Here is a 12,732-nt window from a genome sequence, read left to right as displayed (position 1 = left end):
CCTGTAACTTGGAGTCTGACCTTGCAGTCAATAACCAAGCGAAACATGCAAATGGCTTCACACCATCCATCATGCTGCTCCACAAGCATGGAAGGTCTTCTCCAAATGCATGGAGGAGGACCTTTTTCATTATTCATGGAGTACTGTATGGAAGATATGTGTCACTTTGGCAAGATTCCTGCTCTGAGATGCTTGCAATGTAATTCAGACGGACCAAATGGATAGCTGGATTATAAATCAAACACAAAATGGAGAAGACAGCATTGGCATGAATGTGTATTAGTCAGGGACTGGAAGAAAGAGAGGGAGGTTGTGGGGGAAGGGGAAGAAGCTGGAGGATATTCTAAATCTTTGGGGCTTGTATAGAAAGTGGCGCGCAGGCAAGAGCAGGAGAGAGGTAAGAAAGGAACAGTTCGAGAGAGGAGCAAGGAGAGGAAGAAAGAAGAACGGAGAAAGCGAGCAGTTCAAATCCATTTCATTTCACAAGAGGTTAAAACAAACTAAACAGAAACTTTTCTCCCTAGTTTTCTGCATCTTAATCTAAAATCTCAGCTGCAGTTTGATTCATTTGACAGTCCTGTTCTCTCAATCTCCCAAGCAGTCACATTGTCAGAAAATGGTCAGAAGAGAACTCCTCCGGCCTGTACCAGACAAGTACTTTGCGCATCACGCCAATGATACACTTGGCTCTCCCATTATGGGAGAATCTGGGACAGTGCTGTTCAGTGTAAAAAAGGGGCATGTTCCCATCCCCATACCACATTGCTACAACAGAGGTTTGCTTCAGTTAATGTGGTTAAATTAATACTTTGTCCTGTGCACGATTGTGTCTCCAGAACAATGGTCATATTAGCACCAACTGGGCCAGATGCCAGATATCATTAGCAATCACAAAAAGCCATTCCGCGTCTATGAAACAATCAGTAGCCGTGGCTGGATTCCATGCCCAGATAGCACTGCTGTATTTCTGAGGTAAAAAGTGTTAGCTAAATAATCATTTGTGTCCACAATACTTTTTAGAGAGACAGAGAAAATACAACAAATTGTGGGCAGATCAACAGCTGATATAAACTGGAATCCCCCCTCCTGCCCCATCATCTACAGTGGAGCTGGGCCAATTTACACCAACTAGCCCTCCCTGGGTTTTTTAACTACATTTCTTACTGCATTGGCCATCAGATATTACCACAAAAAAGTTGCTTCTTCTCCTAGATGGTTTAGAGCAGGGGTGTCCAAACTTTTTTCAAAGAGGGCCAGATTTGATGAAGTGAACATGCGTGAGGGCCGACCATTTTGCCTGACATTCTTTGAACCATTAAAATTAAATGCAAATTAACTATTTTATGCAAAGTTTATTGCAAACGGCATACTTTTCATTTCGTCACATGGATGACAAATCTAAACAGGTGTTAAATCACTCTGCCTTTCATATCTGAAGGCCAGATGACAAAAAAAGGAAGCTGAAATATATGTCAGGAACATTGTAAAGTACATTACATATTATTGGTAATAAAGGTTGTCTGTCAACTTTTAAGTTCAAAAAATATGAACAGGAACATAACACCAAGTATACATGTTGTGTCCAAATATATTTATAACTGATTTAGACCAACTGACATTAACTGAGATTTTAAAATGTATTCATCTCAATACATATGGATTCGTTGGGGGCCTTAAAAGATAGATATTGCCAAATTACCTGGGGGGCCGTATTAAACCGGAGCACGGGCCGCAATTGGCCCGCGGGCTGGACTTTGGACATGCCTGGTTTAGAGAATAGATGGGAAATACCCACAATCCTTCACTTTGAAAATGTGCATAACTCCATGGAAAACTCCCCAGAAAAGGAAGCAAATCTTTGGTGGTTCCCCTTGCATACACTAGATGTTCCTTTAAGACATAGAGGGCAGGAGATTGGCCAAGCTGGCTGATAGTTAATAAATGGGATGATAATTGTTGGCTATAGAACTTCTGAGACATGCTCTCAGGGATAACAGATCTTCTGAGGAGTAATGCAGCGGCAAAGAGCCTTGGTTAACAGTGCCACTTCTTTTTTCTTGCCACTTTCCGATTTGGTATCAGCAATTTCTACAGCCTTCTTCCAAAACGCAGAACCATGCAGCTGGCTGGCTGTTGTGCAAATTGGTCTCTTTAAGGTCTGCTGATGTCTAGGCCATGTACCAGGTCTTTGGCCCAAAATCACTGCATGCACCATCCTCAGAATGCAGCTCTCCGGTCTCTGCTAGACACAGCCAAACCAATATAGCCTAACCTCTCTCAATCGGTCTTCAGTTGGGGGCAACCTACATTAGACCCCCTCATAACCTCCTTTTGTTTCCTATTACAGTGCCACATCAGGTACATAAATAACCCTATTCTTTTAGGTCCCGGTTCCAGATCTGGGCTCACCACCATAGTATCTGAGTGCCTTCCACTTTTAGAAACACATACAGGATTACTTGCAGTGACATGTTTTCCCTTCCAGTCCCTTATCCCGCTCCCTTAAAGATTCAGTAAAAATGTGCAAGAAGGAAAAGGGATTAGGTGGGTGAGGTGCTATCTTTTATTGGATCAACGGGGTATCCTGGGACTGACACATCTCCATTGCATACAACAAAAGGGAAAGGATTTACCTGGTTAACAGTGGCAGAAAAGGTTGCTCTAGGTGGAGGCTCCATTTGACATGCTCTTTCCTGAAAAATAATGGAAATGAATGAGAATCTACCTCAGTGAAAACCCCCGTCTCCTCTAGCAGAAGCATCGTCCCATCGAAGAGTCAAGCTGTGGAAGCAGCCTAGAATTTTTCTATTTGCCAACCACGGGGAGTGATCATGATGTTGCACCTATCCTCTAAATAGAACCCAAAGTGCTGTATAAATGTTACTAACTGAGGATTCCAGCCATAAAGAGAGGGCAGGTAGAACATGGATTTTCCATTCTGTGGGAGAGTCCAAGATTTTGAATTTGGTTTGTCCCAAATTGGAGCAAAAAATCCAAATTGTGTAATTTTTCACAAAATTAAATAGTCTGCAATTATTCGTTTTGACCGAATCAGAACATTTGGTTGAGGTCAAAGCATTCATGTCAACTCTATCATTTTGGCTATTATATTTCATAGAAGTTGAAATGTTTCAACCTTTATATTTTTATATTATAAATGATAAAATGGAAAGTCAAAACAAAATGTTGTAATAATTCTGCCATCAAACATTACAGTGAAATTGGTACATGCAACATTTCAAAGTCATCAAATTGACATTTTCTGGAAGAAAACTGTTCGGTTGCAAAATGTTTAAGGAACTATAGGTACCTATCATAGGGAATGCTGCACATCTTTACCAGTAACAGTACACAGTGGTTTAAGAGCCAGATGCTGCTTTTAAATACACCCAAGCAAATACTATTATCATCAGTGGGAACGCCACATACATAGCTGACGACTGCATTTGGCAAAAAGTAAAGAGATCTGTGTTCATGTAAAATTCCAGGGGCATTTTAAAAACATAAGAATGGCCAGACTGGGTGAGACCAAAAATCCAGCCAGCCCAGTATCCTGTCTGCCCACAGTGGCCAATGCCAGGTGCCCCAGAGAGAATGAATAGAGCAGGTGATCATCAAGTGATCCTCTCCTGTCACTCATTTCCAGCCTCTGACAAACAGAGGCCAGGGACACCATTCCCACCCATCCTGGCTAATAGCCATTGATGGACCTAACCTCCATTGATGTATCTGGCTCTTTTGTGAACCCTGTTCAACTCCTGGCCTTCACAACATCCTCTGGCAAGGAGTTCCACAGGTTGACTATGTGCTGCATGGAGAAATACTTCCTTTTGTTTTTTTAAACGTGCTACCTATTCATTTCATTTGGTGACCCCTGGTTTTTATATTATGGGAATATAGTTCAGAAGAACACAATTACTCAAGCGAGGCAAGACACGAGAGTTAACACCCCTCTTTTTTTACAGGATGTCATCCGATCTTCAGTAACTACAAGTGGTCAGGAATGTGGGTTGACGTTGTTTTTGAAAGGCAGCCTGTCCAGCATCGAAGAACCTCATAGCACTGTCCTAGAGCATCAGGATGTCAGTTCTGACTCCAAGGTAAGCGCATGACCCAACCATCCGCACGAATTCCTATAGCACCTTGATTCTCCTCCTTGGCTAGGCCAGGCTGGTAGAACAATGAGATCTAAGGAAACACACCCTAGCTGGAAAGGAAAGGCTGCGGCAACTCCTGCTCTCTGAAAAAGTGACGGATATCAGGGCTGTGGGACAGCAGGGAAAGGGAGGGACATTTCTCCCTGCCACAAGTACACTGGACCCTGAGGAAGGTTGGGTTTGACCTCCTCGCTGGCTCAAGCACCACATGCACAGTACCTAAGGCAGCTTCTGCGGGTACGTCTATGCTCAAGCTGGAGATGCTGGCTCGGGTAGATGGATCCCTGCTAGCCATGACTGAGCTAGTGTGCGAATAAGAGAAGTGCAGCTGCAACAGCAAAGGTGGTAGGATGGGCTAACCCCCCTGAGCACAAGCCAGCTACTAGTCCATCCTGCCTACCCCACCATGGCTACACTTCTACTTTGGTGTGCCAGCAGTCAAAGGTAGCATGCATACGGCATCCTGAGCGGGATCTCCCTGCATGCAGAGGGGCCAGCAGCAGGGCAAGCCAGCTGGGAGGCCATAGCTAGTGGTACCGTTCATGGGGTGGGCCCAGAAATAACCTTCCCTGGTTCAGCAAAATCCCTCATCCGGGACCGGTCAGGTCCTACGGGTGCTGGATCAAGGATGCCCAACTGGTGTCATTCTTAAATAGCTCCCATTAGCAAAGTATCTGAGCACCTCACCATCTTCAGATGCCCCAACACACCAGGGAGGAGGGAAGTGCTTTGTTACCCCAGTTTATTGATGGGAAATCAAGGCACAAGGTATGAAGTCTGGGGAACTTAACCCAGGTCCCCCACATCCTAGGCTAGTGCCAATACCACTGAACCACCCTTCCTTTTCCGGATGTAGGGAAACCAGCACAGAAATGTTACCCTGAACATGTGTAAGAGGCTGAAACGTCACCACCCAGACTTGCAACGGCCCCATGAACCACCTGACAGCACATGAGCGAATCCCTCTGCTGAACATCACTCTGTGTCACCATCTTCCCCGTCCCAAATGTTGCACGTACGAGTCCGACCATAAACATTCGGATTTCTTCTAGGGATGTAAGCGACTGGTCGACTATTCAATAAGCATATGTAAGTGGATAGACGACTAGTGACTCAACTAGTCGCTCCCCTGCTTGCTGCCTCTATCAGAGAGAGGCAGCAAAGGGGTGTGTCAGCAGGAGCTGGTGCTTGGGGGAGCCAATTTAAAAGCTGTTTCCCCCCAGTACCAACTCCACAGAGGGCAGGGGAGGCAGAGGCGTAGTGGGGACTAGGCACGAGCAGGGGACGGCAGGCATACGGGCACACCAGGTGTACGGGCACGCTGGACGCCAGTCACAAAGGAAGGGCTTGGGCGCCGTGGGAAGCCACAGCCGCATACCCGCATGGGGTTGTTGAACGTCTGCGAAGCCCGCTCACAAAAGTTGAACTGGTTAGTGAGCTTCTGTTCCCGCAGCTGCGGGGGAGCAGGCTCTTCCCCTTCCGCTGCTTCCTCTGCTGCGGCGGCCTAGAGAAGAATAAACCAAGCTTAGCGGAGAACTGCAGTGGCTCAGAAAGCTTTTTCATCAGCTTCACAAGGCCTATCCCTTGGGCTCCTGATGCTTTGCAGAGGGAACCTGCTGATGGGCATGTAGGGCCACCGCCGGTGAGATGGGCCTCAGATTTGGAATCACCTTCCACCACACCCTAAGCATGGAGAGCCAAGTTACAAGAAGGGGAGTGTGTAGCTGTTATCACCACTAACTCATCTGGAAAAGCCACACACCTCTCCTATCTACGCCAAGGGCATCCTGGATTTGCCAGATCTGGGGTGGACTACTGCAATGTTCTCCTACTTCCCACCCCTCTGAAACCGAGCTAGAGGTTTTAGCAGTTGCCGGAAGTTACTACTCGCCTGCTCCTTTGAATAGAACAGAGTCAGTTTCATCCTCTCCTTGTGATCTGTGCTGGCTATCAGACGCCCAAAGGCCTAGTTCAAAGGCCTTTGATCTCGTATATTTAGCTCTTTATTATCCTGGCTTCCTAGTACTTTGGTAATTGCCTCTTCCCACCAAGGCAGTTAACATCACCTGAAATTAATCTGCTCTTGGTTCCTAGGTTGAATACAGGAAAGGAGCGAGCTTCGCACTGCACTGTCCCTTCCTCACTGGCTGCCTCTAGGTCAGGCCACCAGTCTCAAAGCATGTCTACGCTCGGAAACAATAACTCCCAAAATAACTATTTCGAAATAGCACGTCCACACTACAGGGAAGCCTCAACGTTAGTCCCAGGATGGCTCCCCTAATGTGGACGCCCCACCTCTGCTTAGAGCCCAGGGAACACTGGGGAGCAATGACTTTGACTGACTCTGGGGAGTCGTTATTCTGATATAGCAGCAGTGGAGCATCCACACAACCACTATTTTGAAATAACTATTTCAGAATCAGTGTGATTCCTCATGGGAAGCAGGAGTGATTATTTCAAAGTTAGCAGCCCCTTATCATATATATAGTAGCCCAATGTCTGTGAGTCTGTAACGCTGTAGCATTACACGAGTTGCATTACATGCTGTAGCGTTACAGACTCACCTCTGGGGGGCGCTCTTGCCTCCCACCGTGGCGCTCGACTGAGTTCTGCGCTGCTCAGCTGGGCTGCCGTGGGGGAGCGCAAACGGACGCTTACTCTGCTTGCTCCCCTGCGGTGGCCCGGCTGAGTGGCGCAGAACACAGCCAAGTGCCACAGCGGGAGGGGAAGAGGGCGGGGCGCTGACGTACGTGGCCAGCGGGCGGGGTCCGGCCGAATGAGAGGCAGGAGGGGAAGGAGAAGAGACAGGGAGAGTGAGAGGCAGGAGGGGGAGAAGAGAAACAGAGATGGAGAGAGAGGCAGGAGGTGGAGGAGAGGAGAGAGAGAGACAGACAGACAGACATGGAGGAGAGTCCCGAAAAATCCCGTTGTATGATGGGTTATTGGCTAGTTTTGAAATAACAGGCTTGGTCGTGTGGATGCTCCGCTTGTTATTTTGAAATAAGGGGAGTTTAGACCAAGGCTCAGTTATTTCCGCTGGCTCGTGTTTGATTCTTTCACGCCTTCACTTTATTTTGCTGCTGTTGGAGTTTCTGTTCCTCTCATGAAGCTGGGTAATGGTTTGCTTGGCTGTGGCGGGGGGTGGCCTGTATTTTAAATGGCTGTCAGGACTGTACATAGCTTTATTGGAATTAATTTGCATCATTTGTCATGGCACTGCACTTGACGATGCATGGCAACAGGCACCTTACACGTGGATGAAACCACAGTGCTGTAGTAGCAGAGAGCAACGGCCTCCAAGCTTTGCTCAGCTCTGGTTCACATCGGCAACTGGCTAGTAACCCAGGGGCCACGTGTCATGTGTGGGAAATGGAGCGGATTACAGCCACCGCCCCTCCTGACCACAGAAATGATGTCCACAGAGAAATGTCCCAGCAAACCATGCTTCATCAGGGTGGAGCGTCTGGCTCAAGATAACACACAATATGCTGGCATCTTTCATCTCCATGGCCCGGCCCACCTGCAGAGGGATGGGACAATTGCCCCAAGGCCCAGAGATTCTAAGAGGCCCAGGGCTCCCAGCCAGCTGTGGCCGAAGCCCTGGCCTCCATTGAATTGCCACCCAAGTGCTACTCCATGCACTCTGGTCAACTCTAAGAGCTGGGGGGAGGGGTGCAATGCTCCAGATGGCACTGAGGGCCAGCTGCTTTGGCCCCACCCCTTTTGCCTGAGGGCCCACCCCTTTCAGGAGTGCAGAGGGCATCACCTCCATGTTAAAGATAGGGAGACTGCAGGCAACCTTGCAGAACATACATGGGTCACATCTGGATAAAATAGGCAAGCATGGAGTGAGACTGCTCGTGCCAGCTGAGCTCAGACTCTAGTATTTAAAATCCTACTGAGAGCTTGCAGGTGGTTGTGAAGCATTACCGGCATATCTTCTTTGCTGCCTTCTTCCTGGAGCTCTGTCTCTTCAGCTTCTATCACGGTGGACTGAACGGGAGCCAGTTCTGAAAACAACCCAGATATGTTAATCATCTCTAGCTAACAGACACTTTCCGTCTTCCACCACACCAGTGCAAAGCGACTACATCCTTCTCTCTCCAAAATGCTTTACAAACTCTAGCTGAGTAGCAAGCACAGAGCCCTGCCGGCCACGTACATCACTATTACTGTCCCCACTTCATGAGGGCTGAGCTAACGAGGCAAGTCACCTTCTTCAAAGCCAGAGAGAGAGAAAGAGAGAGAGTGTCAGGGTCATTGCTAAAAGAGGCTGCAGCAGATCCAAGTCTGGCTGAATCCAGATCACATGCCACTCAGCTCTGATTTGGGCTGCACCCTTCTTCAGGAAACAGTTGCATCCTGGCTTTGTCTCCCCTACAAAACTGGCCACGTTCAAACATGGCCGTGACGAATGCCTGTGGCCAGACGATGTTAGCGTGGTCACATGCGGACAGGAACAAAATGTAACAATGATGTGAGAGAAGCATGCCTTAGGCGAAGTACCCAGCACCACCATCTAACCTCTCACTGGTATGAAGACCATGGTTTCTAGACACCCACAGCCCAGTCGGACATGTGCCGATATCTGCTACGGGGATGCACATACACGGCACTGTCAATTCCACTGCCCTCTATGTTTACTCTAAATCAGTGTTTCTTAAACTTTTTAAGACCGAGGAACCCCAAACAATATTTTTTTTTATGAAGAACACCAAGGATTTCTTGTTGAGAAAAAAAAAAGGGGGTCGGTGGGGTGAGAGGGGGAGATATTCAGCAAAAAAAAAAAAAGTTGCCTGTCCCTTTAAGAGCGGCCATTTTGAACTCTGTGGTTCTCTGAGACACACTGGCGTGCCACAGAACACAGTTTTAAGAAACACTGCTCTAAATCCTGGTACAGATTTCAACACTGGTGCAAAGAAAAGAGCAGAAAGCCGAGAGAGCCACAGGTAACTAAGACTCTCAGGGGCTCGCAAGATGGCACCTTCAGGCCTGCCAGCTGCCATGTTAGAAAACACACATCCATGACCCGTTCTGGCCTTTCAGTTAATTCTGGCTATCGGCAGTCCTCTGTTCCATGGAGCAAATAATAATAGGAAGCAGCTGGAGCATTGGAGAGTCTTCCTCAAAGATTGAACTGTCCATCATGGAACACGAAGGCAGACCTACTTGCTGGCACACTTCTGAAGACTCTGAATCGTACTATCACTCCGACTCTGTGCATAAGATTTTCTAAGTAATCTAAGGGATCAGACATGTATCTCCTATTTATTTTAATGGAAGAGCACTTAAACCTTCTGCAGTGCTTTGGGAATCTTAGATCCTTGTACTAGTGCACACCTGGGTTCAGGGACACTGACTGCAGACTGTCAGAAGTAGCAAATACACAGTTTGTGGTTTATGAAGTCTCTCTCCACAATTAAGACTGCTAGCCAGAGTAAGTGTCGCTCCATTGCCTGGCCTCAGATCTCAGCGTGCTCCCTCTCTAATAGGAGGGAAGGGATAGCTCAGTGGTTTGAGCATTAACCTGCTAAACCCAAAGTTGTGAGTTCAATCTTTGTGCAGGCCATTTAAGGATTTGGGGCAAAAATTCATCAGGGATGGTACTTGGTCCTGCTGTGAAGGCAGGGGACTGGACTAGATGGCCTTTCAAGGTCCCTTCCAGTTCTAGGAGATAATTTATTCTATTAATATAATGGAGATTGCCTAACCCAGGGCTTTCTGAATATGTCATAAACATACCTGCTTCCAAGAGTGCTCTGGCACTCTGCCGTCTGCCTTCATCCGAGTCTCTGAGTAACAGGTTCCCATCTAAGGAGAAGTGAATGGCCAGCTGGTCCACGTAGCTTATTGGCCTGTATGCTCGTTCCTACAGAGGACGAAGACAAAAAAAAATCTCATCTGGACCGATGAAGGATTTGATCAGGAACAATCTTTGCCTGTAGGAGTCAAAGCACATCCGGTTGTACACTGATAAATGGGTGCGCTGGTTACTCACTCTCGTTTTCGCTGCAGAGTCCAAGCCAAGAGGAATTCCGTAACTGGTGTTCTTTGAGATGTGTTTTCCCCTAGCAGCCCCCGTAGGGGAGTGCCTCCAGCAACATTATTCCCCCCCCCCCACACACACACGGCACCACTCTGGTATAAAAGGTGCCGCACTCCCCCCACCTCAGTATCTTCTTGCCACAAACTCTGACAATCGGGAAGCGGGGAAACAGGAGGGTTGGGTGCACCCTGCCCTGAGAGAAGCCAGTGGGAGGGGCACGTGGCCACCACCACCATGGGCCAGTCCCAGGGAGAAGCTGGTGGCCATACCCACCCCCTGGTGCTGAGCCCCCAACCCCTCCCCAAGCCCCAACCTCACCCCCTGCCCTGAGCCTCTCGTTACTCCCTGCTCTGACTCCTGCACACACACACCCAGCCCTTGCCCTGAGCCCCTCCCCAACCCATAACCCTGTGGAAACCATTTCATATTTAGCTAGAAGCCATTCTGTATAACAAAAGCCATTTCAGTTTCTTGTGTCTGCATGTATACTAGAGGGAGTGAACTGACCTTCAGTGATGTAAGAAAACGCCAGAAGGATGGGCTGTTGGAATGTGTTGTTGAACTATTTTAAGCTGAAGCCCTTACTCCCTAAAACCTGTTTCTTTGCTGATAATAATTCCTCTTTGAAGTTCGCTTTGATTTCTTGCCCTGACGTCAGACTTGTTTGGTTAAGTGTATAAAATACTAGGACTGATTGTGTTGAACAGCCTTACTGGGCCCGGCTCTGCTGGGGTCACGTTTGGCTCACTCTTGCCTTATTGATCAATAAAGATGTTTGTTAAACGCCAAAACAGAGGGGAGCGTTTGCTTCAACAACCCTGACTCCTGCACCCCACACACCTCCAGTTTCCTGCCCTGAAAGACCCAAGCAACTCCGGGTTAGTCTTCTAGTATGTAGATATAGAGAGAGAAAGAGAATGACATAAGTGAACAGAATTGTGGGACGAGCTTAATACATGTCACTTAGGAAGACTGTTCATATTTAATATTGTATATACCATGGCAATACTAGACACGCCATACCTATGACTGTCAGATGTGTGTGTAACATAGATGTTGCTGTGTCTGCACTCCTATTGTTACCTAGGCTAGCTAGATTAAAGCTAGCCTGGACATGCCTGCTCAGGTGACAATCACACTTCATAGCACAACCCTTAAGACTCCAACCCTACAGGGCCCTGGAGATCAATAGCAACACATTCAGTGGCACTCAAAAGCAAGAAGCAGCCATTGCAGTCAAGTGCTAATGTAATAACGCTCCTTAAAGCAAACACTGTTTTAATTGGCACGAACTGGACTCAGCTTCGAGGGATGTCTCAGAGCCTGACATCAAGCCCACTGTAGCCATTGAGAAGGTCTTGCAGGAACAGGTAACTCATCCCCTGGGTCACATTCTTCTCTCTTGCACCACAGCCATGACTGGCGTCAAACCATGTGAATGGAATGGAGGGGAAGATGTGGCCCCATATCTGCTCCCAAGGGGCTCAATTCTCCTTTTGCGAGTTACATCTCTTTTCTGAGAAGGAGTAAAACCATGGCCAGATTATCCTTGGCCTTGTGCGAGTGCATAGGAATGAGACCAGGGAACAAAGTGCCTTTCCAAGCCTTGGAACTCCCCACTCACAGGCGATGGACAATCCAAGGACAGTAGCTGGGGCACTGCAGACACTGCTCCCCGGGTATCCCAAGGGGTGCAAGCCACCCCAAAAAAGGAGGGGAGGAGGCATGGCCATGACTCCATCCTCCCCTTACTGAACCCGCAGAGCTACCTGAACATGCGGAGGAAGTAGCTGGCTTCACAAGGCACGCGCCTCAAGTACTGGAGAGCCGAGGGAGAAATTGGACTTCCTAAGGCTACATCTAGACTACATGCCTCTGTCGCCAGAGGCGTGTAGATTAGGCTACCAGGCATAGGAAAATGAAGCGGCGATTTAAATAATCGCCGCTTCATTTAAATGTACATGGCTGCTGCGCTGAGCTGATCAGCTGTTTGTCGGCTCAGCGCGGTAGTCTGGACGCGTGGGTGTCGACATCAAAGGTATTTGTCGACCACCCAGGTATGCCTCCTGGAATGAGGTTTACCTGGGTGGTCGACAAATGCCTTTGATGTCGACACCTGCGCGTCCAGACTACCGCGCTGAGCTGACAAACAGCTGATCGGCTCAGCGCGGCAGCCATGTAAATTTAAATGAAGCGGCGATTATTTAAATCGCCGCTTCATTTTCCTATGTCTGGTAGCCTAATCTACACGCCTCTGGCGACAGAGGCATGTAGTCTAGACGTAGCCTAAGACACGATCTTCCTGAAGCTTCCCTGGTGGTCTCTGCAGCCCCTTCTACGCCGACTGGGGACTTGTGTCCTCACTTTGGCCCTGAACTGGCACTGTTTGAGCAAACGCACTTCTGAACTCTCATATACTTTGTGAGTCTGGACAACGCTATGCAGATACTGAATTATAAATGCCCAACTGACAATGTAAAGAATCCTCTCTCTCCACTGATTACTCCTGAATGGAATAATTTATCAACT

At 48.0% G+C, this 12,732-nt stretch overlaps 1 protein-coding gene across 1 annotated transcript in view; it reads right to left on the bottom strand.

Annotated features, from left to right (window-relative positions):
* DNAI1 (dynein axonemal intermediate chain 1) overlaps nt 1-12,732 on the bottom strand; it is a 217,942-nt gene that overhangs the window by 176,893 nt on the left and 28,317 nt on the right. Inside the window, exons 5-8 of the mRNA XM_075932798.2 lie at nt 9,900-10,026; nt 8,088-8,167; nt 5,536-5,661; nt 2,634-2,693 (exon numbers count right to left, since the gene is read on the bottom strand). Coding sequence (XP_075788913.2) covers nt 2,634-2,693; nt 5,536-5,661; nt 8,088-8,167; nt 9,900-10,026 — 393 coding nt within the window. The remainder of the gene's footprint in view (nt 1-2,633; nt 2,694-5,535; nt 5,662-8,087; nt 8,168-9,899; nt 10,027-12,732) is intronic.

This window comes from Pelodiscus sinensis, chromosome 6 (assembly GCF_052426305.1).
Source record: "Pelodiscus sinensis isolate ZL-2025 chromosome 6, ASM5242630v1, whole genome shotgun sequence".
Taxonomy (NCBI): Eukaryota; Metazoa; Chordata; order Testudines; family Trionychidae; genus Pelodiscus; species Pelodiscus sinensis.
The sequence above is the reverse complement of the archived record's forward strand: the minus strand, read 5'-3'. Positions and strand labels throughout refer to the sequence as shown.